The following is a 26675-nucleotide window of genomic DNA, read 5'->3' as shown; positions in this document are numbered from 1 at the left end:
CCCCCCCCCCCCCATTATTTATGGCTTTGTCCAGATTTCTTATTCTAAGAGGCTGAGAGGTTTATATTCAGTACCTCACAAATAGTTGAATCACTGCTGCATTTGATGACTATGTTTATTTTTATCATTTGTTACCCCTTTTCCTTCCTTGTCAAGCACAATACCACAAAAGAAGTGACCCAGTAGCAGTAACTGCTGTCATTTTCTCATTACAATTAAGTCTTTCTCTTAATCTGCATCCAACCCTATTCCATTTAGACTGCTTGCCAAAGAACTTCAGTTAAGACATTAAAACTAAATTTGTTCTCCGTCCTCACACAATCACTGTACAAATTTGGCTGCTTTCGGGAGCACAGGTCAGACTTTTTCCTGCGAACAACAGCCCCGCCCAACCCGCATCCCATCCTCGGTGATGGAAAAGTACCAGTATTTTCTCGCAACGAAGATCCTTCCAGAAGTGCAAGGACGCTAAGCTGCAAGATGCTCACCCAGACCTCAGGAGATATCCTGTGATAACGGCGTGATGGAATTTTTTCATTGTTCCTTATTCAGACCACGGCTACTGTGGGCGGGGCCAAACACGAGGAACTATCCTTTTAAAGCGGCGAGGGTGAGCTGTTGTACTATTGCTAAGGAAGAGTCTTGGTTTCGGTATATTTCAGTGTGGTGCAGGTAAGTTTTAGGTAGCTTTGTAGAAGAATGTTGCTAAATAAATTAAAATAATGTGAAGGCAATTAGCTGCATATCATAAATATATTTTAATGTTTGGCTTCATATTTTGCAGTGTGCAAGGATTGCGTGTCTCTGGGCTCAAGACTGTGAACCGTTCGAGCGAGGTCGTATTACACTTTGAAGTGAATTAATAACAGTTGCAACAGGTATGACATTTATAATATTTAGCAAGAAGAGTACAATAGCTTTGGTGAGGAAGTAGCAGGGTTCAAGAACGTGCACCATCTCCAGTTGTGAGGCTGGAGTGAACTTGCAAGTAGTTAGCAGTGGATGATTTTTAGGACTGCAGTGTGCGTTTGCTAACATCTGAATGCTTATGAATTGCATACACCGGAGGGGCCGGCCGGCGGAATCTCATTACTGTACTGTGTAATATGAGCGGCCTGTATCACGTTGCTATATCAACGGCTTTCTTTTTGCATGATACTCTTGATTGAGTTGTGCGGTTATATTCTGCGCATCACCAGAAAGCGTAAAGGATGGGATGTTTTAGAGGAACATACTAGCCATATTTGACTTTGGGTATAATATGAATACCAACATTCCACGACACAGCCTTCTTTTGTCAGTAAAGTGAAATTAGTCTTGGTAGGTGACCCCGAAATACACGAGGTACCTCTTAGTGCACGAAATCTGGATTTACCCCGATAAAATGTGGGGGCAACAGCCAACAGTAGGGACATATTTTAAATAGTGTTCTTATAAATTTAGTTGCTATAGTAACAGGGTTTGTTTTAACATACATTTTCTGAAGGATTTTAAGTCTGAAACTAGATGTATGTCATTATATTGTGACTTCATGTCTCAGATCATCCCAGTGATGTGCCAAAAAAAACACAACTTTTTTGAGGAACAGTCCAAAAATATGAGCAAAAAATCTGGACAGTTGAGAGGTAATCTGGACAATCTGCGAGTATCTCTCAACTGTCCAGATTTTCGCAGAATGTCCAGATTTTTTTGGCTCATATTTTTGACCTGTTCCTGGGAAAATGTGGTTTCTGGCAAATCAGTCAGGATTTAAGTCAGTAAATAACATACATTTGAATTTCAGATTTCATAGCCTTCAGAAAATGCATAACAAAAATCCTTTTATTCTAGCAACTTTCTAAGTTTATAAAAACAGTATTTACAATATGCGCATATTTTGGGCCTCTGTGCCTCACCATTAATTTACACTTTGTCCAGATTTATTGTGCTTAGAGGTTGAGAAATATGGAATTTGACGGGATACTGTAAGTGTCGTTGAGTGCATTGCTTAGCAGTAGGTGGCGGGTGTAGAGATCGCGAGGGTGGGGCACATTTCTGAGTGCAGATGCGGCTTCTGGAGCATTTCCTCAGTAGGTCTCAGCTCATGACTGTGTTTCTGACAGTTGCTGTTGGGATTCGGAATCATTTTTATTTGTCAGAAGTGGCAGGCACTGTATTGATGACACTTTGTCACATGAGGGCAATTACTGCAGACATACCTTTCAGCTCTATCCAGTTTTGCACAACGCCCGTGATTTTGTCTCGTGTTTTACCCTGCCCCATTACATTTTTTTTAATCACAGAGGACTGCAGACAGTCATTACTGCCGGACTAGACCTTCGTACACCTTTATTGCTCAGATAAGAGTATTGGAGTAATAGTTAAAGTTGTTCCTGATTTGGGGATTCTGTCTCCCTATTATTTTTGGCTTTGCCCCCAATTCTGAGCAATAGGTTAAGAGCTAGATGAAGAGGGTGACGTCCTCTATGCACTGTCCTGGAAACGGCTGCTCGATGCATCATGGAGCAAATCCTTTTCGGTGTTTATTAGTGCACAGAGGTAGGATTGAGCATAGACAATGTGGGCTATCAATAGGAGCTCGCACGAACAGTATATGACCTAACAGGCATAGAAGCGTAGGCTTTTAATTGGCTAGTCTTTGCGCGTTATCTATAAGGAAAAGATATGATTTTTTTTTGTTTTCCATACCTCTCAATCTTCCATCTCCAAAATGAGGAACACTTGCCCTCATAATGTGGAACAAATGGGCAAAATGTGGAACACATACTAATGGCTTACTAACAACTTCAACTAGGAAGGTCACAGGATGGTTAAAATATGCTGGTTTTATTTATAAAGATCATTTAATTAATTAATATGATTCATATCTATTTTTACAATTGATTTCACTTAAAAAATCCTAACACTGAATGTGTGACAGTCTTTCATTGTGGAACTTTGAGGAACGTGAACTTTTTAAGACCCCAGATGAGGTACGTTCCTCGTAAGGAGGTACACTTGAGAGGTTATTTCCATTAGTTTTATGTTGTCATACTGCATATTCCATACCGCGGTGGTGGTGTTGCGGTAGCGTTGTTGCTTCACAGTTAGACGTTGCCCGTTCGATTCTCAATTAGAGCGTTTTCTGTGTAGCGCCATACGTGAATGGGCGTTCCTTAGTTGAAGGTTGTGCGTTAGGCCCGGCAAGCCAGTATGTAAAAATCTACTGCTAATCATTAGCGGACAGGAATTCCGCTGTGTCATCTCCTAATCGGGAAAAGCCGAAAGACACCTACAAACATACTGCATTCGGTGGTGTGCAAAATATTACGCGACATAAAGAAATTAAAGTTTAAATTGCAGTCATTTATCACAGTAGTTTTTCCTAATCCTGCAATTGCTGTAGAAAATTGTATTTGCGTCTGAGACGTTTCCACGTTATATTGAAAAGTGGAAGCAGTTGAAGTTTATGCAACACAGAGCCTTTATTTTGTCAGAAAAAAGTGCTCGGTCCTTTGCGATGACTGAGGGTGAGAGTTGCATGCTCTCAGATGTACTGGTTTTGGGCAGTGACAGATGCAACGCCATTTACTATACTTTCGAGAGGCGTGGAGGTAGTTAATTTTAAATCGTGGGACACAACGCATTAGAGGGATGGAGTGGCTGTTAACTTAAGCCAGTGCTCTGTGAAGATTTGGTACACCTGCGTACAAGCTAGTCACCCACTTATGGTTGTTGATGAGTACATCCGTAGCCGACATAATCTAAGTGCACTCTCCCTATTACTGTTGTTGTAAATGCATCCACGATTTACATAACACTTTACCTGCGATCGCCCCATTCCTGTCTGTAGCTTTAAACTTACAGTACCGCTTGGCTGTGCTTTACCAAACTCCGCCCTCTGTCCTCCCTTATTGTTTCCCACGCCCATTAATGACGCAACTTAACGTTGCAAAATGAGCAGATCACCGTAGAAAATAAAGTAAATTACGTATGAAGTGATCGTGTTCCGGGTTTTGACTACACTTTTGTCTGTGACCCTCTTAATTCCTCTCTAAAATTGGTGACTTTTGGAGAAGAGGTGGGGAATTGCGCTTTTATAAGTATTGATAGACTTATTTTACTTCAGAAAATGTGTATTAATTCACGTTTTCTTAATAAGTCAGTGTCTCGGTTTAATAGTACTGTTTTAGTGCCCCTGATTGGTTGAGAGGCTAGGACTTGTTCACGCATACTTAAAAGTGATGTATTGGATCACTTATTTGTAAAGTAAAAATTATTTTAAAAATCTATGGAAACAAACAAAAAAAAACTAGCTTTTCTGACTGACTCATTTACTTACTGTGCCTAAACAGTGCGATGAAGTGATTTATTTACTTTAGTGCCTGCTATGAGCAGTGCGATGTGAATAAACGTTAAATATGTGTATATCTAGTAAATGCTTCATGAAGATAACTAATTTACTGTGAATCATCAAATTCTCCACAGCTGAACATGCTAATCATGAAGCTAACTTAATAAATTAGGTCTGTCCATAACTGTTCATGCACAGGTACATCCCTTCTTACATGGGGAAGAGGCTGCTACCCCACCCCATTGAAACATAATGTCACTGAATGTAAAATCGGTGCACTTGAGTAGATGTTTCCATTTTACTGCTGGCTGCACCTTCCCATATGATACAATAGGTAGGTTAAGTACTAGGCTATCTGCCCTTTCAGTCCATTTTAAGCCTAGCCAAATTCCCTTTTGGTGCTTGAATTAACCTATCCCATCTGGTGTTAGATTGGCCTTACCCGTCCTGTAGTCCGTAATTATATATTTATCTCTAGTGATAACTGGGATTATATCATAATTTGAGGCAGCCATGCATGAGATAATACATTTTAAGAGCTGCCTCTGCCCATCAGTAGTACAACAGGCAATCCTGTGGTACATTTTGTTTCCCATCCATAGATCCAAATTGGGCTTCAATATTGACAGGGATGAGCTTTGATTTATGTGGACGGGGAGTCTGTTCCAGATCAGTGATATCCTCTGTCAGATAAATCTGTTCCTCCAAACTGTTCTGTTTATGTTAGTAATGACTTTCAGCTTTTCCCGGTTAGGGGTTGCCACAGCGGAACGCCAGTCCACTTATGATTGGCAGTAGATTTTTATGGTGCCGAGGTGCCAACCTGACGCCCAATGACGGCACACCCATTCATGCACGTACCTATCTGCATGTCTTTAAACGTCATTCGAACGTGGGGAGGACATGCAGACTCCACACAGAAGGCACTTCAGCCGAGAATCGAACCGGAGAACCTCTGGCTGTGAGGCGACAGTGCTAACTGCTGCACCACAGTGGCCTGCTGTTCTGTTGATGTTGCAGAAGAGATTTAGATCCACAGAGTAAGTATTTGTGATGCCATTGGACTTACTAATGTGCTGTAAATCCATCAATAATGGGACATTTTTTACCATTTAGTTTCCGTCTATGATTTGGCACCAGATTTTTATCTGGGACAAAACTTCCTGCAGGGTAGCTAAATCTTGTGGGGATTCAATGACTGTGCCTGTGGTGCAGTCATCTGCAAACTTAGTTAACCAGAGCACTTATAGTACTGGCTTTTACTTCAGAGAATTAAATGCCATACAAGAGAGGTCCCAGCACAGAAACCTGGGGGACTCCACTAGTGACTGGTCTCTTTGTGGTGGTAAATTCCCCTATTTTGATTTCCTGTGTCTTATCTGTGAGACATTTGGCAATCCAAAGGCTGACATAGGAGTTTATTTCCAGTTTATAGACGTTCTTCTATGCCTGCGTAAGGGACTGTGTCAAAAGCTTTAGCCAGGTTGAGGTATGCAGTGTGTACCATTTTACCTTCAACAATTGCTTTGGTGATCTTTTTAAAAAAACGTTCAGTAAGCATGACCTGCCCTTGATGAATCCAAACTGAGATGGGTCCAGTGTTTGGAGGTTCCCTATGTCTTTATTGATTAGTTCCATGGCTTTGCATATGAGGTGGGTCAGACTTATTGGTTTGTAATTTTCTGGCTCTGTAGAAGATGCTAGCTTATGCAGGGGAATGACTGTAGTTGTTCTCCATTCACTTGGTACAAAACCTGTACGGAGGCTGACATTGAACAGTGTAGTTGGGAGGGGGCTGCTTCATGCTATTTAATATTTTAAGCTTTTGATAGCACTTTTAGGGCTTGGTCTTGTGTGATAGCTGGAGGCTAGCTAGTTTCAGTTATATCTCAAGGGACAGCTGGAGGAGAGAGAGAGAGAGAGAGAGAGGGGTAAGGTTAGAGCTGAATTTATTGGCCAATAGGTTGGCTATATCTTCAGCCTCAGTATAGGTAACCTTGCTCAAATAATCAGTAAAGTATGGCTTAGCTCACTGGAAGGAAAGCCCTAGTGCTCGCCCACCTCTGCTTAGCACAGTTATTAGTAGGTGCCTGGCCAGGGCTGGCCTTGGCAACTGTTGGAACCAATTTGGACTGTTCTGTTTGCTCCTCCCCCCAGCTGATCCCTTGCCCCCCTCCCACACACACACACACCTAACCCCTTCTACCTGCTGGCCTTCTGGATTTAAGATAATTTCAAGTTGGGTAGCAGACATATATGTATTTACTGCATATGAAAAACAAGCCAATGTTTGTACTAGCTTATAGTTTGTCAAAAGCATGTTAAACAGAAGTAAGTAAACTGTCAATCTGTCTTGGTAAATTAAACATGGTGCACCTACCACTACCTCTGGGAAGTGATGTAGACAACTTCAAGAGCAGGCAATGTTACTCTGAGGTAAGCAGAATTGAAATGTGAATCATGGTAAAAATCGTCTCGTTCATCGCAGTCCCCAACTTTCACCCCCCATGCCCAGTGTCCTCAGGTGCTAGGAAGAGTGGGACAGATTTATTTTGGATGGGCTTTTAATGGCTGTGGAGAGATTGGGGATCAAAAAGAGCTTGAACATTTTCTAAACTTTTATTACATACTCTCAACTCGTATTACCCCTTTCTTCCTTCATGTTTGCCATAAATATTTGGTCTGCTTCTTAGAAATCTTTGGTTTTTGGACAAATCACTGAGGGCTGAAGTCACTAAACAATAGACATTTGAGTTTCAGACTGAGTATCCTTCAGAAAATGCAGGTGAACATACATCCTGCTATTCTAGCTACTTTCCCAAGTTTATAAGAGGAAGATACACCTTATCAGTATGGAGAGCAGGCAGAAACAAGTGTGTGTGTGTGTTTTCTGCCACTGTCTTTTGCTGGTCAGTACTGGCAGATGTGACTGCCTAGCACAAGACCTGACATTAATAACTGAAGTAGGGGGTGCTCAACATTTGTTAAGATTGGGTCATGCTCTATAGTAGTAGTTAACTGATTTGTCTTTTTCCAAATACTTGTGTAGTTACACTGCTCCATACACTGTAATGATAATAATAATAATCATCTCAGGTCTCTGCTTAGAAGCAATGTTGCACACACTCTGCCCCACTTCAGCTATTTATTTCTGAAAGTAAATTTTTATTTGGTTACCTATTTACTAAACTGGATAACTGAACTAATGCTTACAGATAACTTCTAGCCATAGCCCAGGCCACACAGGAAACGCGTAGGGATAATTTAGAGTAGCCATTGAGCAGAAAGTTTTGGTAAGAGGGAGGAAATCGGAATGCCTTAAAGAAACACACATGAATGTAAAGAGAACGTTACGGTTTCCTTCTTTTAGTCAAGGTGAGGCATATTTTAATTCACCTTTGCCTTCCTCCACTAAACACACCTACCTAATGTTTCACTTACCTAGAATTATATCGCTCCTGTATGCAAGTTCTACAACTGCAGTAAGTGTATCTCTTCCAAAATATTGAGCCAGTAGCATTCTATCAAATTGTCTCACATCATTGTCTCTGGTGCGTGTGCGTGTTAAAGCAAAGCCATTGTCTAGTCTTTAAATTAAACCTGGTGTTCTCTTCTGCAGCAATAACTGGAGTGATTGATATACAAATTCAGATGGTTAATCCAGTCTTAGTTTTGGGTTGAAAACCCCATTGAGCACTCAGCAGTAGTGACCGATTACTCTGAGGGCACAAGCAGCTAACCCTGAGAACCAAATGAGTGGTGTGATATGGCAGAATTAATAATGCAAGACAAGCCATTAGTGAAGATAATGACAGATAATGTAGTCTAATCCAGCAGCAGTATTCCTAGCTGCTGCAAAGGCAAGACTTAAAGTAGGAAAATGCCTTGCACTTTGCTGTAATGGTTGCCGTGCAAATCTTGTAGATCACGTAAAACATAATGATTCTATCATAACCTATGTGGGGCCTCCTGTTGGGCCAGTTGGTGTAAGGCCATACTTGTCCCTGTTGCATGCCTATAATGCTTGTCAGTCACTATCATTCCTCTGACATTCCAGCTTCAGAAGTGAAGAGCCTGTTAACTAGAGCTGACATTTAACCTTACTGGGATCTTTTAGCAATTGCATTAACACTCAGATTGAGACACAGGAGGTGCACTGGTCATATAGCCTAGCTATGTATACTGGACCACCTGGGCCTGAGTAATTTCTAGGCAGTTGCTCATGCAAAAATTGTCTAAGGTTGTACGTATTACCAAACAGTATCACTTTACTTTTGGTCTAATAAACCTTGATTTAGTGCTTCCTGAACCAGGCAGTTATGAAAAAAAGGTTTCTGAAGGTATTGCATAATTTAGATATGTCAGATGCAACATAAAGCAAGTTTCCAGTTTTAAAGAAGGTGTTACCATCTATGGATAAGTCGCTGGTATAGAATGAAAAGAATACATGTAGTACACAGCATTGCATGATGCTTGTTGAATGGGGTCTGATGCTAAATTTTCATTTTGTCATTGAGGTCATAACCTGTTTTGACAATAACCTCTTCCCACTCTCCTTGGAAAATAAAGCACTCTGGGAGAGAGAGAGAGAGAGACACACACACATGGGGTCTGATGCTAAATTTTCATTTTGTCATTGAGGTCATAACCTGTTTTGACAATAACCTCTTCCCACTCTCCTTGGAAAATAAAGCACTCTGGGAGAGAGAGAGAGAGAGAGACACACACACACACACACACACACACACACACACACACACGTATCATGAGGAATATGGCTGGAGATGGCATTTACTGCCAAATCATTTGCCGTTTACAGTTACCATTCCCACACAGTTGCGGGCAGGGCAGCAGTGTGTGCACCTAACCTTTGCATAACCTTTCATCAAATCCAGTCATTAGTCTGCAGTTTAGATCGCTAATCCACCAGGGTTGCAGTAGAAGTTTATGCGTTTGAGACATGGATGACGAAATTCACCTTGAGATCACATCTTAACTTAGTAGATTGCATTTTTCTGTGCAAATTATACAAATCAAGCTGAAAAAAATTTCTGTAATGAGAAAACTGAAACAGAAAGATCTACTTAACAATAGTGAAACAGCAGTTTAGCCTTATTTTCCTCAAGTTTTCACCAGAAGGTGTGTAGATGCTGTTTATAAAATGAGGACTCTTTTCAAGATAGCTCCTTATCAATTTTTTTTTTGTCATTAAAAACACATGAAGTGTACTGAGTTTGCGCTGTTTCTCCTAGGAAGTGATAATTGCACTGTGTGGTCGATTGTTGGTAGAGTGTTTGATCTGAAAGGCATATGGGGTATGGAAATGCTTTGCATTTTAATGTTTTGGGGAGGGCATTGTTTAGTAGTGTGCAAAAAGTGAGACCATTGTCGTATGGGCACTTGTACTGATTTACTACTAAACAGTTTGTTAATACTTACAATTCTTTTTTCTTCTTTTTCCTCCTAACTGCAGGCCAACAAAAATCATAAAGATGGCAGAAAAGTTCTTTGTTCAAAGTCCCGATGTGAAATACACTACTGATTACATTGAGGCAAACTATACCTATCAGACTAGTGAAGTCACTGAAGAAAATGGTCATGTCAAGGTATTTGTGTTTACATTTCATTTCTATTTTCATTGTACATCATTGCCCACGTCACTTAAGTCTTGTTTAATAATGCACAAAGTCTTACAGTTAATAATGCACGATTTAATACAACATGAATGTAATAGCAGGGCAGGACATTTAAAGGCAGTCATTGTCCAGTAGGGTAGAATGTGCTAGACACAAATGTGTCATGAGCACAGTTGGGGGTGAGGTCATGGAAACAAGAACTACCATAAAGGAGCAATCTATGCTGTTCTCATACTTAAGCTGGTAATAAGTCCGAATGATGTAGTGAGAGAGAGGGAGAGATGGTGAATGAAAGAGAGAGAGTTGATTTCCAAGGCAGATAGGGGAGCACAATAGCATCAGGAAACAGGAAGGTTTCAGAAATAAGGGGGCTGAAATAGCTGTCGCAAAGAGATCTGCCTACAGAGACTGGGAATTTTCACTTTTGAAAAGATGAGTGGTCTTTCATGTCTGGACATATAAGAAAGTGAAGGCAAGGGTGAGAGGTCTGCAGTTCACGGGCAGAATGGATTTATTGGATAGGTAGAAAGAATTACACTTGGATTTCATATATGAAAGCATTAATTCATGGGAAGATAGAGAGGCTGCAACAGGTTAGTTGAAATAATGGCACTTGGGACGTGTCTGTTTAAACCAACAGAGGGTGGATGGAATAAAAGTGGAAATATTAAGTTGCTGCAAGGGCTAAGCTGCAGATTGGCTAGACCCTTTGTCTGTTTCAGTGTAAGCTACGTTTTTATCCAAAATGTGGAAATAGCAAGTGTCATTTGTAAATGCCTCTTGTGAATTACACGTAGCTGAAACGGTAGTGTTATTAGCTGTTATATTTATGTTGTCGCTTAGAATGAAGACAATACATATCTGTAATTCTAATATGAGATGGTAAAATAAAATTGAATTAATAATTGTTTGAGGGAAGGATAAAAAATCTTATACGGGCATTGTGACTCACTGGGAAATAGTTGGGCACAAGTCCTTTCAGAAGACAGAGTCATCAAAGAACTTGCAGTACATCATTTTAATTTACATCTCCATTGCTGTTCTACCTGTAAAGAGAGAAGGAAGTATATTTCAAACAGGTAAGATCTGACTAAAACAGGCAGGGGCCCTTAACTCCGCACTCCTTGCCAGTATACCTGAGGATTCTGTTTAACTCTCCTCCTGTAGATAAGTGCTGCAATTGTCTGCATTAAGCCATCTGTAAGCTTGAATATGAAGTGGCAAAATATCCAGTAAAAGGATGGTCATAAATGTGGATAAGGGTTGAGCTCTTTTTGGAATCCCTCCATAATGTTTCCTGACTTTTTTAGTTACTTTTGGTTATGCCATGAATGTTTTAAATTTTAGAGTAATTTTATAAAGGAATCTGTATATTTTTCTTTGCATCTATATAAAGGGGAGGAGGGGAATTTGGACTGTAATACAATAAAACAGACCTCAACAAAGTCCACTTCCCTGGTAGTATACAAAGCCTGGTGTCATCTGAAAGGTAAGCAGATTATTTTATATGTTTAGAGTTATTTATTTCACAGAGTATACAAGTAATTTTGCTGCTATGTGTTTTATGCTTATGGGGAAATGTGGGCATTAGATGTTTAAATTTATTGTATTATGCATGGGAAGCTACACACTTATTTTCTACTGACTTCTGTTAATATGTCTACTTACTTGATGTTTTTCTTCATCAGAAATACAAGGTAAAGTGTATACAGCAGTATTTATTAATGGAATAAAACATTGTTTTATGTAATATTAAGAGTAGTGTCTGCTCCAGCAGTTTAGTCTTTTTTGCATGGCAGTTATTGTAAATAGCTAATGCATCTTATTTAAAAAGTGACTAGGTAGCAGGCATTAATGCTTTCTATGATGGGATGAGGCTTGAGACAGATGAAGGAAGAATAAGCTTCTGGAAATGTAAAAAATGAAGGCTGGTTGTTTAAAGTTATTAGTGAATGCTTAATGGTGTTTTCTTCAGTCATGTGTCTAGACATAGAAAATATTGAGATGTTGATCCCGATTCCAAAAGACGTGGCTGTCAGTGTAAGTGACTTAATCCATTAAGTTGCTTAAATCCGAGAAAGTCTTTTGGAATCTGGTCCTAGTGTAAGCCTGCTTTGTATATAGACCTTATTCCAGAGTATGTCACTTACACCAAGAGCAAGTCTTTCAGAATTGGGGCAAGCTTACTTCAGGATAAGTCACTTAAATGAGAGGAAGTCTTTTGGAATCTCGTGCATTGGGTTGGCAGCCCAGGGTGTGTGTGCATGCAATATATACCTTAAATATGGATGGAAATAGCTAAAAATTGGATCTACAGAAATTATGTATTTCTCTGCATGCAGTGTCTTTCTGGGGATTCAGAGTTGGTAGAGGGATTTCATGAATGTATGGATCCTCTTGACCTCCACTCATACTGCAGTGTCCTAGATTTTACTTGCAGTTGTGGGGAATGGTCAAGTACAACAACTCATAATCCCATGTTCATTGAGAGGCTGGGGTGACAGTTGCAATGAATGACTGATTTCTCATGGAGAAAAAATACTGGGTTTCAGTGATGTGCTGTGCTGTACATATGAAACCCAAGCTTGAGGGGTAGAGTTTAAATTCAGCATAATAATGTATAAATATTCTTCTTCTGATTAGGACCTGAGAACTTTGCATGTGTTTTTGTATGTGTGTAGGTGTACATGAATGTGCCGTGTGTGTCTGTGCTAGCTTGTTTGTACATATTTGTGTTGAGATGCTCACTTTTAGAATGTGTAGAAGGAAGTAGCTAGATATTTTAGGCAATACCCAGGGGATGAGGACTACAAAGCACATTTTTAAACTAGTGCTTAGAGTTGATTACTCTGAAGAGTTAGTGTTTACCCTTATACTGCCAAATGGGAGACAGTACTTGAACAGGACGTATAAGGTTCAGAAGCCTGATGCATGCTGAAATAAAGTGGGGAAAATGGCCAGACCAGGTATGCCAGGCAGCTGTCTACAACTTGAGACTTTTTCTGAACTGTATTAAATGTAATAGAGTGCCTGACAGTTGTGCTATAGCAGATCCACCACATTGCAGAAGAGGGCATCAGCAAGTGTCATTTTATAATTTTCCAGCACTGTGGTCAACTGAAGGTTTTGCCTCATTTCTGCTGATTTATAGTGCAGTAAATGAACTGGAGTTTTTAAATACGCTTGCTTTGTGGCTTGAACATTTCAGTAATACTTGGTATTATTTCTGCTTAAGAACTGTTAAATGTGTCTTCAGCCAAGGACTTTGCTGCATGTTTCACACCTCTAAAGTAAAGTATTGCCGTATGACGTCTTGCTTCTGTTAATTTCAGGATCTTTACTTTATACTCCACATTCAGAAAATGCCTCTATTCACTATCATGGCTCTAAGAGATTGATAACAAGGCATTTTGCTTTCTGAATTTGTGCCAAGGATTGTCTGCATTTCCATTAAGTACAACTTTTTTGTTTATCAGAAGTGTTGACCTGATTTTGAAACATTGTAACGTTTTGTCATTTAAGGGATCCATCTGTTGTAGGTAGAATAGACTAACAATCCTTAATTACTACAGTAAGTGATCCACACACTTCTCTCCGGTACATGCAGACTTTAGAACTGAGAAATTACACTTGGTCTGTACCCTTTGCATGCAGAATCTATTATCAGGTGTGGTCATTTTAAGTTACTCAGAAATTAATGAAATGCTAAAAGATAACTCTTTGAAGTAAAATGTATTTGATAGCATTCACTATAGAATGAGATGTGCTTTCATTTCCCTCAGGATTTTGCTTGGGGGATGGCTAAATAGTCTTTAGTGTTGCTTTAAGCAAGTCTGCATATCTGGTTGGAAGATGTTTTGCTTGTAAATGACATACTGTACATGATTAAATGTGTATAGTCCTTTGCGTTAAAACCAAGTTCACTCTTCTTGGTTTTGAATATAGTTTGTAACTACATTTTTCATTATTTTTAGGTGCAACCACATTCAACAAGATTTGTGTTCCGCACTCAAAGGAGTGTTCCCAAGCTGGGAGTGATGCTGGTTGGCTGGGGAGGCAACAATGGCACTACAGTTACAGCGGCAGTATTGGCAAATAAGCTAAGACTTAGCTGGATGACTCGAACTGGGGAAAAGGTAATTTACTTTTCTGGATACATGCGCCTTTATTAACAGGTGCACTTGTTAGCTGTATTGAGCCACTGCAATATACAGGTAGGTTTCCCTGAACTCAGAGCCATTGAAAGGGTTGATAAGAGGGAGTAGCTGCCTTGAGTATCATCTTGTAGGGGGTGCCAAAAAGCTTGATATTGACAAGCTATCATTACAACCATTGTGATCACTATAACACCTTGTAGGCTGTCAAATTGCTTATTTTGTTTTAAAAGCAGCAACAAGTTATTTACATTGATACCTTGGAAAACAGTGTGAAAATTATAGTCTGCCATTAAACGATTGTTGTGACTGTCACCTGTAGACTGGGGGGGGGGGGGGCAGACAGGCTTTTTGCCTTTGACAGACCATTTCTGTCTGGACTGGCTATAAAGGAATGCCATTTAAGTGAATTCCCATGCATTGTGAATTCAAGAAACTTGGGTCCAAGTTCAAATTTGTTCAATTCTGAAAGACTGAGTTGAGTGACAGAGTAAGTGAAGCCTGTAGTTGTGGGAACCAGAACCCTGAAGCAGTAGCTCCATGGTCTGAATTACCTTATGTATAGCCATTTGCATACTGGGGAGATCTCCTCTCCATTCTTTTTCCTTTACTGCAAAAGGTGAGATTTGTCTACTCCAAAGAGACAAGTAAATGAAGATGAGAAGACATAATCCCAGTTACGGGGTAAACTGTAGAGATGAGAAGACATAAACCCAGTTACGGGATAAACTGTAGAGATGAGAAGACATAATCCCAGTTACTGGGTAAACTGTAGAGATGAGAAGACATAATCCCAGTTACGGGGTAAACTGTAGAGATGAGAAGACATAATCCTACCTGATGGAATCCAGTTTAAAATTGTCATTGGTGGCAAAGGCAGATGTAAAAAAAATGAAGTTCTGCAACTTTTGTAACCTATCATTTCAGCTTAATATTTAACAACCTAGTCTGCTGGCAAGGTTATATCTTATCAAGTTTTCATTTACTATTATCTTTTTATTGTAACAGCATGCAAATTACTATGGATCATTGCTGCAGAGTTCCACTGTGTGTCTGGGCACTGGCCCCGACAGTGATGTTTACATTCCTTTCCGTGACCTGCTGCCTATGGTGCATCCAAATGATATTGTGTTTGATGGTAAGCAGTCACCGTTCTTTTAAAATCCATCATTTTTAGCTTGTTACTTTGAAAAGAGCAGAGGTATAACAAGTGCATTGACTAGAATAATCTTTAGTAAGATCCGTTTCGGTTTTGTTCTGATTATTTATTTTTTTGCTAAAGTTGAACCAAATTTTTCTTAAATAAGCATGTTCTTAGGACACTACCATTTTTGAGTATCTGTAACAGAAGCCGATGTCTCAGTATTGCAGGCTGCAGAGTCTGCATGAATCTTGTTCAGTACTAATGGATGCTGTGTTGAATAGGAGGCTGACGTCTGGATACTTACTTCCTTTGCTGCTTGTTTTGGGTTATGAACTGTACTAACTAAAGGTGCTCTGTTAGTAAGGGTCATGCATGATTCCTCTTTCACTCTTGGTTTCCTGTTATTCGGCTGTGCTTACCTTGTGTATGGTGCAAATTACTACGCTTTCAGTGAGGTAATACTACTTTACAGTTAACATAAATTAGTACTGCCATCCTGTTTTAATGCTATATTAACCTTCTGTTCCTCAACTGACAAAACATGCCTGAATGAACATACAGGATGCTAATTGATCTTTTGATTTGTTTTCAAGTACTGAGGGTAGCCAGTTAACTTTGTTACTATCAAATTCTTTGGCTGTCTCTTCTCTGCCTTTTCTCACTGATTCTTTTGTCCCAAGCAGTAATGAGCTCCCTGTGAGTTGCACTGTGCTGCTGTCTTGGGCAGTACATTTTTGGTTCCTGCCATGGTCTAACTTGAACTGTCCCCTTTCAACTCGCGCTCATTTCCCCTTCCTTCCCTCTTTACTTGTGTTTAACGCCTCCTTTCCCATTTGCTGTCAAGCAGTAGGATGCATTTCACTCCCAACCCCCTTTTCATCTGTCATGATAGATGCATACCTTAGTTGTCTTACCCCAGTTAGTGCATGCCTTTTTTTAATTAATGTAAGTGTGTAACCTTATTTTTGCCTGCCCAGTTTTCTTCCAGTCTGTGGACTGTAGAAATCGGCCTAATTGCACATGCAATGAAAAGATGTCCTCTCTGAAGTCTATTCCAGAATCTTTACTGACCAGCATTTCCTTACTGCATAACATGATTGAACTTATGGTCATTATTTATACATGCATGTAGTTATTTGCATACAAAGATAGACCAAGTGAAAATAACCAGATTTTTGTGGAATTTCAGGGAGATAAGTTTCAGGGAATACTTAAATAGCCACTGACCTTGTTAACTAGAGACCCGTTAGTCTCACTAGCCTCATGTAAGCATGGATGGAGCGTATTATCTCAGACTTCATTAATCTGGACATTGAAAATTTCTCAGCCTTGGCCCCTCATCAATTTGCTTTATCAAAGAAAGGTTCTGCCTCTTTAACCTCGTTAATTTCTTTGAAAAAAATAACTAAAACAGTGGGTAATGGTTATGCAGTAAGTAGCATATCTAGATTTGGCCATGGCCTTTAACACTCTCTTCCCCATGCAAGTGTTATCGACAGACTTGTAAATCTGAATATAAATCCTTATATTGTGTGATAGATAGCTAACTGGTTGCCTGACACAGCCCATGTGGTTAGAGTAGCAGGTGCCACTTCTGAAAGCAAAACAGTTACCAGTAGTATACCACAGGGCTCAGTTTTGGTCCCTCTCCTATTTGGAATATTCTCAGACCATCAGCCGGCCTTTCTGGCCTATGATTAATTAAGTTTGCAGATGACAGTAAATTGGCTGTTATTCAGTCTTCAGCTGAGACCATGTTAAATTGTAAAACTGGTGCAAGGGCAGTGGTCTCAAATTAAATATAAAAAATGTAGTTTAGTTCATTTTGGTAAACAGTTTCACATACCATATAGTAGATGCACCACTCTAGACACTGTTGTAAGGGATCTGGGTACTCTTGTTAATTCAATATTGTTTGACCATCATTTCACCCCAGTAGTTCAGAAAGCATTTTATCTGGTCCAAAGGCATATCCACTTGATACAAAGAAGCCTGGACTCCCCTTTACTTATCAGACCCATTGTTGACTATAATGCACCCTTAAGCACTTGCTTATCTAAACATATCACACAACTTGAGAGCCATCGGAGATTCATAATTACAATTTTTGAGGCCACTGATCTTTTTAATCAGGCGACCCTGCCAACCCTTCCCTGTACTCGGTCTCTTACAGATTGCTCCATGGAGATCTATCTATGTCTAGCCTTTTGTGCCATGAGAGATACAACACTATTTGATCTCCTATTCCTTTGCAGAACTAATAGTAGATCAAATACTTAGTTAAAGGAACTAAACCTTTATCAGATAACTAAGACACTTTGGTGTGATAGATCATATACCAACATGTCCCTCACCTCTGGAACAAACGTCCACTACATGCCAAGCAGAGTAGCACCCTTGCCACCTTCAAGGTAAACCAAGATAACTGAGTTGGCAGCCTCAAATTCTTCTCTCCCAGTCTATCTTGTCTTGACATCCTTGAGGCTAGAGGGGAAATTTTGAATAGGGTTTTTTGGCTAGGCTTAAAATGGTCTGTAGACCAATTGCCTAGTACTTACCTATGAATCTCTATAATAACAGTATGTAGCTTATTAGCTAGCCAAGCAAACAAATGTTTAACTTCACTAGGTATGGAGAAAGACTATGCAGTAGTAATTGTAAATAGTTGTACACACTATATACATTCCTACAATTTGGACACAGAAAGAAATGAATTAATACTTATATTATTTATTGTATTTATTTTTAGATTTGTTGACCGGGTTAGTCTGTGCGGGGAGCCCTTTTAAAAAGGAAGGTCGGAGGAGAAAAGCTCCAGATTAAGCAAAAAATTACAAAAGCGTTCCAGTTAAGATAATTACAGTAAACATTAATATACAGAGTTGATACAAACAGCACCAGTAAAGCAAATTTCACATACCATATAGTAGATGCACCACTCTAATTAGACACACTTACATTCTTACAATCTCTGAAAAAAACAAAAAAAATCTTGCTTTTTTTCCCACTTTTCTGAGATTTCAAAAAGTTCAGTTACAGGCTTGCTGTTCTTGAACTGTTTGTGTAAGTTTCTGTGAGGCCATTTTTTGCTTTGGCTAAAGGAAAGTCTCTCTGTTGATCAGTGGCAGTGAAAAACATTGAGCAGCCTACCTGCCCCTGTGGGAGTGATTACTGACTTGAAACTGTAGTTTTATTGGCCATTCTGGGTCAATTCCAAAACTCCTTCATCTTCCTCTCTTAAAACCCTCTTTTGCGCGTTTTTGAGCATAGCGCAACAGCGGGAAGCGCCGCCTAATTGGGTTTAAACTATTCCTGGCTCCACAAAGTCTGCTCTTCACTTTTTCCCTATTCTATCTCTCAATTTAAACACCATATTCTCATTCTAAGGCCCTTCACTGGTCCAATTAGCTAATCCTACAAGTTAGCACTATTAAACCATAAGCACTACTTACTCTTATACTCTCTACGATTACCCTGTCCTCTATTGGTCCGTCTTAAATTCAGTTTCCCTATTACTCTAGCATGTCCAAAGGTCAGTCAATGGTTTCCTCTCCAGTCCAGCTGGTGAATCAGGGAATTTTGAGGCAATGTTACAACTGTCTCATGTACACGACAACCCTCTCCTCCTCCAAATAGGTTCAAATATATGTGAGAGATGCAACTATTTAGCCAAACTGGAGGCTGAGCTCTCATCTCAAAACTGGTGTAACCAGTCAGGAGGAGAAGGTAACCTCACACAACACAATTCCAGTATCACATAGTCCCACCACATCAGCGAACCAAACACATAAATACACAAAAACATACTCGGAGGCTCTACCTAAGCAACAGAGACCTCCAAAGCAGACATCCAAGCAAACGCTACCTCAAAACAAAACACACACAACACATAACCCACAAAGTCAGTGTGCCAAGCAGCCACAGCCCTTAAGGCTGAATAACACACCTGATACTCTTGTTATAGGTGACTCTATTGTCAGACACACTGACGTCCCGCTCACCAGGCTGAATAAAGAGAAGGTCACAGTGAGCTGCCTGTCGGGTGCTAGGATCCGACACGTAAAGCAAGCACTCGGGTCACTCCAAAGCAAATACAAATATGACTCCGTCATTGTACATGCTGGTGTAAATGACCTGAGATGTACCTCCCTGGACTACATGAAAAGAGACCTAGAGGAGCTCTGATCATGTAGCCCAGGCTGGTATGACCCTGACCTTGAGCAGCATCTTACCCAAACCTAGAATGATGCCACAGTACAAAGACAAAATGATCGATTTTAACAATTGGCTAAAATTTTGGTGTCATTCAAAGGGGATCCAGTGTCTGTCAGCCTGGGATGACGATGACATGCTCGACAAGCCACGTTGCTTCGCTAGGGACGGCTTGCACCTGTCACCACTGGGCTTTCGGATATTGGCAAAGGCTCTTGCCACCCCCATAGTGCCTTTTTTAGGCAAGGCTCAAAAGTCAAACCCACCCCCATAGACAGCACAAGGAACAAGAAACTAAGGGTAATGCTGCTAAACGCCTGAAGTCTTAACCTCAAGATGCACGCACTTGAAGCTCTCCTCAGTATGGAGAACATCGATATCTGTGCAGTGACAGAAACCTGGTTCAAGGCTCCAGAGAGCACCCCAGCACTACCAGGCTATACCTCATATCATGCTTTTCGGCCCCAAAACCCGGACCGAACCACCAAAGGAGGGTTAGTGGCATTGCACGAAGTATCGGAGACCATCCATGTGCAACTAACAGTGGGCAAGACTGCTTTTCAGTTTATGGCATCCTACAGACCACCTTCTCAAAGTCAGGAATCCCATTCGGCTTTCCTGAAAACATTGGAGAACATTAAGATCTCTCCGAACACCATTATATTGGGTGACTTCAACTACCCAGACACTGACTGGAAACACTACTCAAGCCCCAGCACCTTAGCCCAAAGATTCCTGGAAATTATAAACTCAAATGCTATGGAACAACTAGTCACCACTCCCACAAGAGGGGACAACATACTAGACCTGATCATTACCAACATGGGGACTCTATGCTCCACACCAGAAGTATATCCCTCATTGGTAAGATCAGACCATAAATTAATTTCACTGGATGTCCACATCCCGACCCCACCCCCAGCCCAGAAAACCACAGTGAAAAACTTCTCAAAAGCGAACTTCTCACTTCTCAAAACCGAAGTGGAATCCTTCAAGGCCCCAGGACCAGTGGAAACTACAGCCCAAACTGCAGAATCCTATATAAATGCATTCTACGGACATCTCCAGGAATGCATGGATCATGCTATCCCAAACAAAACCAAAATCCAATCATCCAAAGGCAGGCGTCCAGTCTGGTGGACCCCTGCCATAAATAAACTGTACAACAGAAGGAGGAAGCTACTACATGATACAGCAAAATCCCTAATAGGGAAGGCATCTCTGATCAGTACTAGCAAAAAATTACGATTCCTCATAAAATCCTCCAAGGCCAGCTTCAAGAGAATTGCACAGGACACCAAAGACAATCCTAAGGCTTTTTTCAGTTATGTTAGAAACCTGGGATGCAACTCCCAGACTTGTTCTGAGTTTATTCTAAACGACAAAAAATACACTGAACCCACAGACATCGCCAATATCCTGGCAGACGGGTTCAGTGCAAACTTCTCCACCCCCTCCCCCCCAAAAGAGCAAGTATCTATCCCGGCAGAGGGCTGCCTCCCAAACATCTCAGATGCTCAGGTGAAGGCTGCCCTCTCCAAAGCAAAAAACACTGCTTCCATGGGACCAGATGGCATCCCAGGTTGCATCCTACATGAACTAATCCCTCAAATAAAACAGCTATACAATCTCAGCCTCACTACAGGATATGTGCCCACAGAATGGCGTACAGCAACAGTGGTCCCACTCCACAAAGGTGGAGCTTCTACGGACCTTGGAAACTATCGCCCCATAAGCCTGACTAGCTTAGTCTGCAAGGCTATGGAGAGGATCATCATGGAGCTCATAAACAAAGACATTGGGGACCTACAGACACTAGATCCTACCCAGTTTGGCTTTGTCAAGGGCAGATCCTGCCTTTTGAACCTGGTTGACTTCTTTGAAACAGTGACCAAAGCCATAGATGAAGGGAAGGTAGTCCACACAGCCTATCTGGACCTTGCAAAGGCATTTGACACAATACCCCACTCGGGCATCATAGATAAGCTAGCCACCTTAAATATAAACCCCTATGTCACTATGTCACAAACTGGCTCAAAGACAGAACCCACAGAGTGAGAGTTGCTGGAGCCATGTCAGACTCGAAACCGGTCACAAGTGGCGTCCCACAGGGTTCTGTCCTGGGACCACTCTTGTTCGGTATATACTTTTCTGAGGTACAGGCAAACGTGGGAGGACTATGGCTCACCAAGTTCGCAGACGACTGCAAACTGGGCGCCATAATCAACTCTCCAGCTGACACAAACATCCTTCAAAAAGGTCTCGCAGAGACAGATAACTGGTGCCAGCACCATGGTTTAAAGCTAAATGCCAAAAATGTATAGTCATACCTTTGGCAAAAACAATGTGCCCACAAATTACCACATAGGCGGAAACCCATTAAGTACAGAGAAAGTTATTAGGGACCTGGGGACCCAAGTTGATAGCAATCTCTCCTTTGAAAACCACCTTGCCAAAGTGGTTAGAAAGACCTTCTACATAGCCCACCTCATCACGAAGGGTTTCGCATCTAGATCAAGAGAGGTAATCGTGCCCCTTTATTCATCCCTCATCAGGCCCATCATAGAATACAATGCCCCTTTTGAGATGTACCTTACCCGACACCTACAGCAATTGGAAAGACCCCAAAAGTATCTCACCAAGAGGATCAAGGGTCTCAAACAGATGCCATATGCTGCTCGGTTAAAAAAACCTCCAGCTCTACTCAGTTGCATACCGCCTACTTCGAGGCGATCTATGCCTGACATACAAAGCTATGTCAAATCCAGAATTAATGGACATGCTCCACCTCAGTAAATCTAAATCCCTTAGAGCCACACGCTCGAGGGACTTGAACCTCAGCACAGAAATAAATAGAACTTGCTGGAGGGACAGGATCATAACCCAGAGGCTCCCTTCGCTCTGGAATAGAATTCCAGTTCATGTGAGGCAGAGCACCTCACTGAATCTCTTCAAGAAGAATCTCGATAAGTTGATGGGGGATCGTAGGTTTGTCCCAGGGATTACTCCCGTGTCACTATTAGACAGAGGCACAGTAAACTAAACCTTAAAAAGGGGCACAGTATACTCAAATCAAGGGGTGGCGTAAGCCATACAGAATCGGGCTAGGCTTATAATTGCCCCAGGGCAGATAGCCTAGTATGAACCTATGAACAAAAGACATTAAAAATATATACAGTTGGCACACTTCAGCAAAGCTATGAGGAGTTACAGGTACTATGAATAGTCAGACTGTCATTTATAGTAAAACAGGATAGGCGAAAATGATACTATATACAAATCTGAAGTTAGGCGAAAATGATACTATATACAAATCTGAAGTTACAAGGTTCGGTAGTGTAAGAGAAGAAAGCAAAGGAAAAATATAAGGTGTAGGAGGCAAAATAATAGTTTAGCATGTTAGAAGAGCTGTAGGAGGTTGGAAGGTAATTAGTAGAGGTTAAAGTTTGGTTGATCATGGCATAAACATGACCATGAGTTTTGCAAGTGGGCTTTTAGTTCTTTTTTGAAAAGTTTAGTGTTGGTAATAGAACGTAAGTGCAGAGGTAATTTGTTCCAGATATTGGCTAAGGAGTGGCTGTTTTTTTTTTTTTTTCCTTAAAAATATGAAAGGATGGAAAACGGGTGTACGTATCAGTTTGGAAGAAAAAAGGATATTTGGCCAGCGCAGTAATCTCTTCAGCAGGCACCATACCCTGTAATTTTAGTGACCACTTACCTGCCTATGTAGTATGTAAGTTGTCTCCTATACCCACTCAACACTAATATAAACTTGTTAGAAATCTAACCAAATTCGAACCAACTAACTTTTGTGAAACTCTGAGCAACATAATTTGGAACAGACTAAAATTTCTTCCACTAGATAAAGCAGTTGAGCTCTTTAACTCAGCCTTTCTCTCCATTCTAAACAGACTGACCACCCTACAGCAAAAGAGTAAAAGAAAATCATGCCGTTTGGCTGTCTAAAAACATAAAGCAGCTCATGAATTCCAAGGATAAAATATGGAAAAAATGGCAAGCCCCCCCCCCCCAAAAAAAAAAAAAAAAAAACAATCAGACCTGTTACAATATAGGCAACTTCGTAACTAAACAAAACGCTATTAATAAGAAACTACTGCCTCGGCCTCCAAAACAATTATAAACAAAACCGAAAAAATTCTGGCACTCTGTTTCTTCTCTCTTCATCCCTGGCACCAAGAATAATCCCTGTCCCATTCTAGAAAAAAAAAAAAACACCAGTTGAGATAGCAATCCTCTTCAACACATGTTTCATTGAAAGTATAGCCAGCCTTTCAAAACATTTCCCCAGACTGCCAGTAGTACCAGCCCATCACCTTCTGAACAGTCCACACAACTCCTGTACTCCCGCTTTTACCTTTTCCCTTATATCCACCTCTACTATAACAAGATATCTGCTCAAGCCAGGGACTAATGCCCCTGAACCTTCCTCCTGAATATCTTCAGATTGCAGCCAAAGCTATTTCTTACTCAATAAGCATACTTCTTAACTGGTCTGTCCAAGAGTCCTATGTACCTACCATTTGGAAATAGCATACTTTCTCCCACTACATGAAATAGCATACATTCTCCCACTACATAAAGCGCAATAATACTGATGTTTCCTATTTCCGCCCAATAGCCATACTCTCTCCAGTATCTAAAATCCTTGAAAAATGTATACACTCCCAACGTGTAAACTACCTACTCCAAAACAGACTTCTCTCACCTATCCAACACGGTGTCCGGTCCAGGCATAGCACTAGAACAGCCCTTATATCCTTCATAGAAACAGTAAATCAAGGTTAAAACTCTGGTAGACTTGTATCCACACTCTTCCCTGACCTGTCCAAGGCATTCCATGCGGTTTCCCATTCTCTGCGTCTCACTAAACTGACCTAATTGTGGTGGTCCCCCCCTCCCCCATTATATTGGTTCACTAGTTACCTCACAAGTAGACAACAATCCACCAAATGGTACTCACCTTTTCTAAATACATCTACAGGCATACCCCAAGGCTCCAAACTAGGGCCCCTTCTTTTCAACATATTCATTAATAACTTCCACTCTTCTCTTGCAAATGGGTCAGTAATACAATATGCAGATGACTCAACAATTATTCGCACTGCCAACTCTACATCTGAACTTAAATCACTTATCCAAGATGCCTTCTCATCCACTGAAACCTGGATGATTAACAGCCATCTTGCCCTTAACCCCAACAAAGCTAAGCTTTTACTATTCATCTCCCCCCAAAAAAAACTACCTGTTAAACAAGTCTGAATTCACCATTTGCTTTCAATAATAATATCAGAAGTAGTCTCCTACTGAAAACTTTTAGAGATCACCATAGATGAAAACCTAACTTTTGATGTGCACATCCACAGTAATGTCAAAAGACCCTACAAAACTGGGCACTCCCTACAGGCATAAGCATTTCCTAAGCCTTTCTTCTAAACCATTGCTTCAACATTTCTCCTACCTTCCGTCCTCTGTGGCACTCCCCTCCGTACCAACATTCAGCCCTCTCTGAAAACAAAAATTACTTGTTACAATAAAATTGCCAAATTTGCAACCAATGCAAAATACTCCTCCCATCACTGGTACTCTCTCCACTCATTGAACTGGCTTGAACGTCCACATTACCTCACATACTTACAACTAACTACAGCACACAAAATCATCTGTAAGCCTTCAAGCTGCCTAGCCCTCTCCTCTGTGCTAACTCTGTACCAACCCAACAGACCTCTCGGATGCGAAAACCAATTTCTGTCACCGGTAGAAAAAACAAAACTTCCATCTGGTCAAACACTTTACTCCTTCACTGTAGCCAAACTCTGGAACTCGCTCCCATCATCTATCAGAACAATTAGCAATGCTTCCTCCTTCAAAAGGTCTCTACACCATCTCACCACCTAGTGGCACTGCTCCTACACCTCTTGTCAACTCTATAACCTGAACTCCTGTACAAAACTATTAACCTACTTTTAACCTAATCCACCCACGGGTACACTATAATGAAGCAATATGTTCATCCACCTAAATAACTATACCTCCTAGCTTTTCCGCTGTACTCTACTCACATTAATATTCCCTGTTATTCCTGTATCACACTCACTGCTGCACATTAATATACTGTCCTATAAATGCCTCTTATTACTGTATCTTTCAGTAATATGCTAAACTAACTATAGGAATCTTATTTCATGAATGAAAATATAACTGTCCTGTCACCCATACCCCAACATAACCAGTTGTCATCCAATAAAATATATTAACAACTGAATTTTGTACTCTTGATTTGCATGTACATGTATTGTAATTTTCTGCAATTTCTAAATTGTAATGCTTTATTGCAGTTCTCTGGAATTTCTAAAAAAAAAAAAAAAAACTTTGTAATTTTTGTTGTATGTATATTGTTTGTACTTGTGTTGGAGCTTTTTTCCCCAGGCTTCCACTGAAAATGGGTTCACTTTGTCCCAGTGGACTTTCCTGGTAAACAAATGCAAGTAAATAAACATTGGAGGATATGGCAGAGAGAAAAGGATAGATGAATATAGTTAGAAATGGAAGAATTAGGAAAAACTTGAGTTTAGAGAAATGTAGGTGAGAGGCGAGTGACATTTAATTAGCAATGGAAGTGTTAGGTGAAGCTTATGAGTTTAGAGGAAATGTTGGTGAGAGGCGAGTGAAATTGTATTTGTGGAAGTAAGGAGAAAACTTATGGGGAGAAGAGACAAGGGAGGGGAAAGTCCTACTTAAGAGTTAGGAGAAGCCAGGTGGTTAGCCAGGAGAAAATGGCTCTTGTGTGTCCTTTATAAAGTCTTGGAAATCACTTGATTATTCATGTTAAAGTGAAACAACAAATTGTCTAAGAGTGCTGTGCTGCATTTTGAGGATTTTTTTTCTTTCTTCCACAATGTTGTGTTATTGTAGACTTGGTGTATATGTTCAGGGGTGCTGGAGAGATTGCACCTGTATGAAAAAACACTTATTTTGAGATATCCTATTACTTTGTCGTAGTAGAAGTAGAAAAAATCAGATGATTCAAGAGACCTGGAGAAACTTGGGAGATAGGAAGAGATGTGAGGAGAGGTAGGTTGATAAGAATGAGTTTAGACAAGGCAGAATAAGGGATAGGAACATTTGATAATGTATTGTAGAAGGGAAAGAGTCATTTGAAATAATGGAATTGTTGA

General features: G+C 40.5%; 1 protein-coding gene across 1 annotated transcript in view; it reads left to right on the top strand.

The window, feature by feature from the left end:
* The first annotated feature begins 580 nt into the window (after positions 1–580).
* ISYNA1 (inositol-3-phosphate synthase 1) overlaps positions 581–26675 on the top strand; it is a 76518-nt gene continuing 50423 nt past the window's right edge. The window contains exons 1-5 of the mRNA XM_044053845.1: positions 581–672; positions 785–878; positions 9807–9939; positions 13944–14105; positions 15132–15261. Coding sequence (XP_043909780.1) covers positions 9826–9939; positions 13944–14105; positions 15132–15261 — 406 coding nt within the window. The 5' untranslated portion in view covers positions 581–672; positions 785–878; positions 9807–9825. The remainder of the gene's footprint in view (positions 673–784; positions 879–9806; positions 9940–13943; positions 14106–15131; positions 15262–26675) is intronic.

The sequence above is a fragment of the Protopterus annectens genome, chromosome 13.part0 (assembly GCF_019279795.1).
Source record: "Protopterus annectens isolate FY-2018-M chromosome 13.part0, PAN1.0, whole genome shotgun sequence".
Classification (NCBI taxonomy): domain Eukaryota; kingdom Metazoa; phylum Chordata; order Ceratodontiformes; family Protopteridae; genus Protopterus; species Protopterus annectens.
Note: the sequence above shows the minus strand (reverse complement) of the source record. Positions and strands in the feature narration are given on the sequence as shown.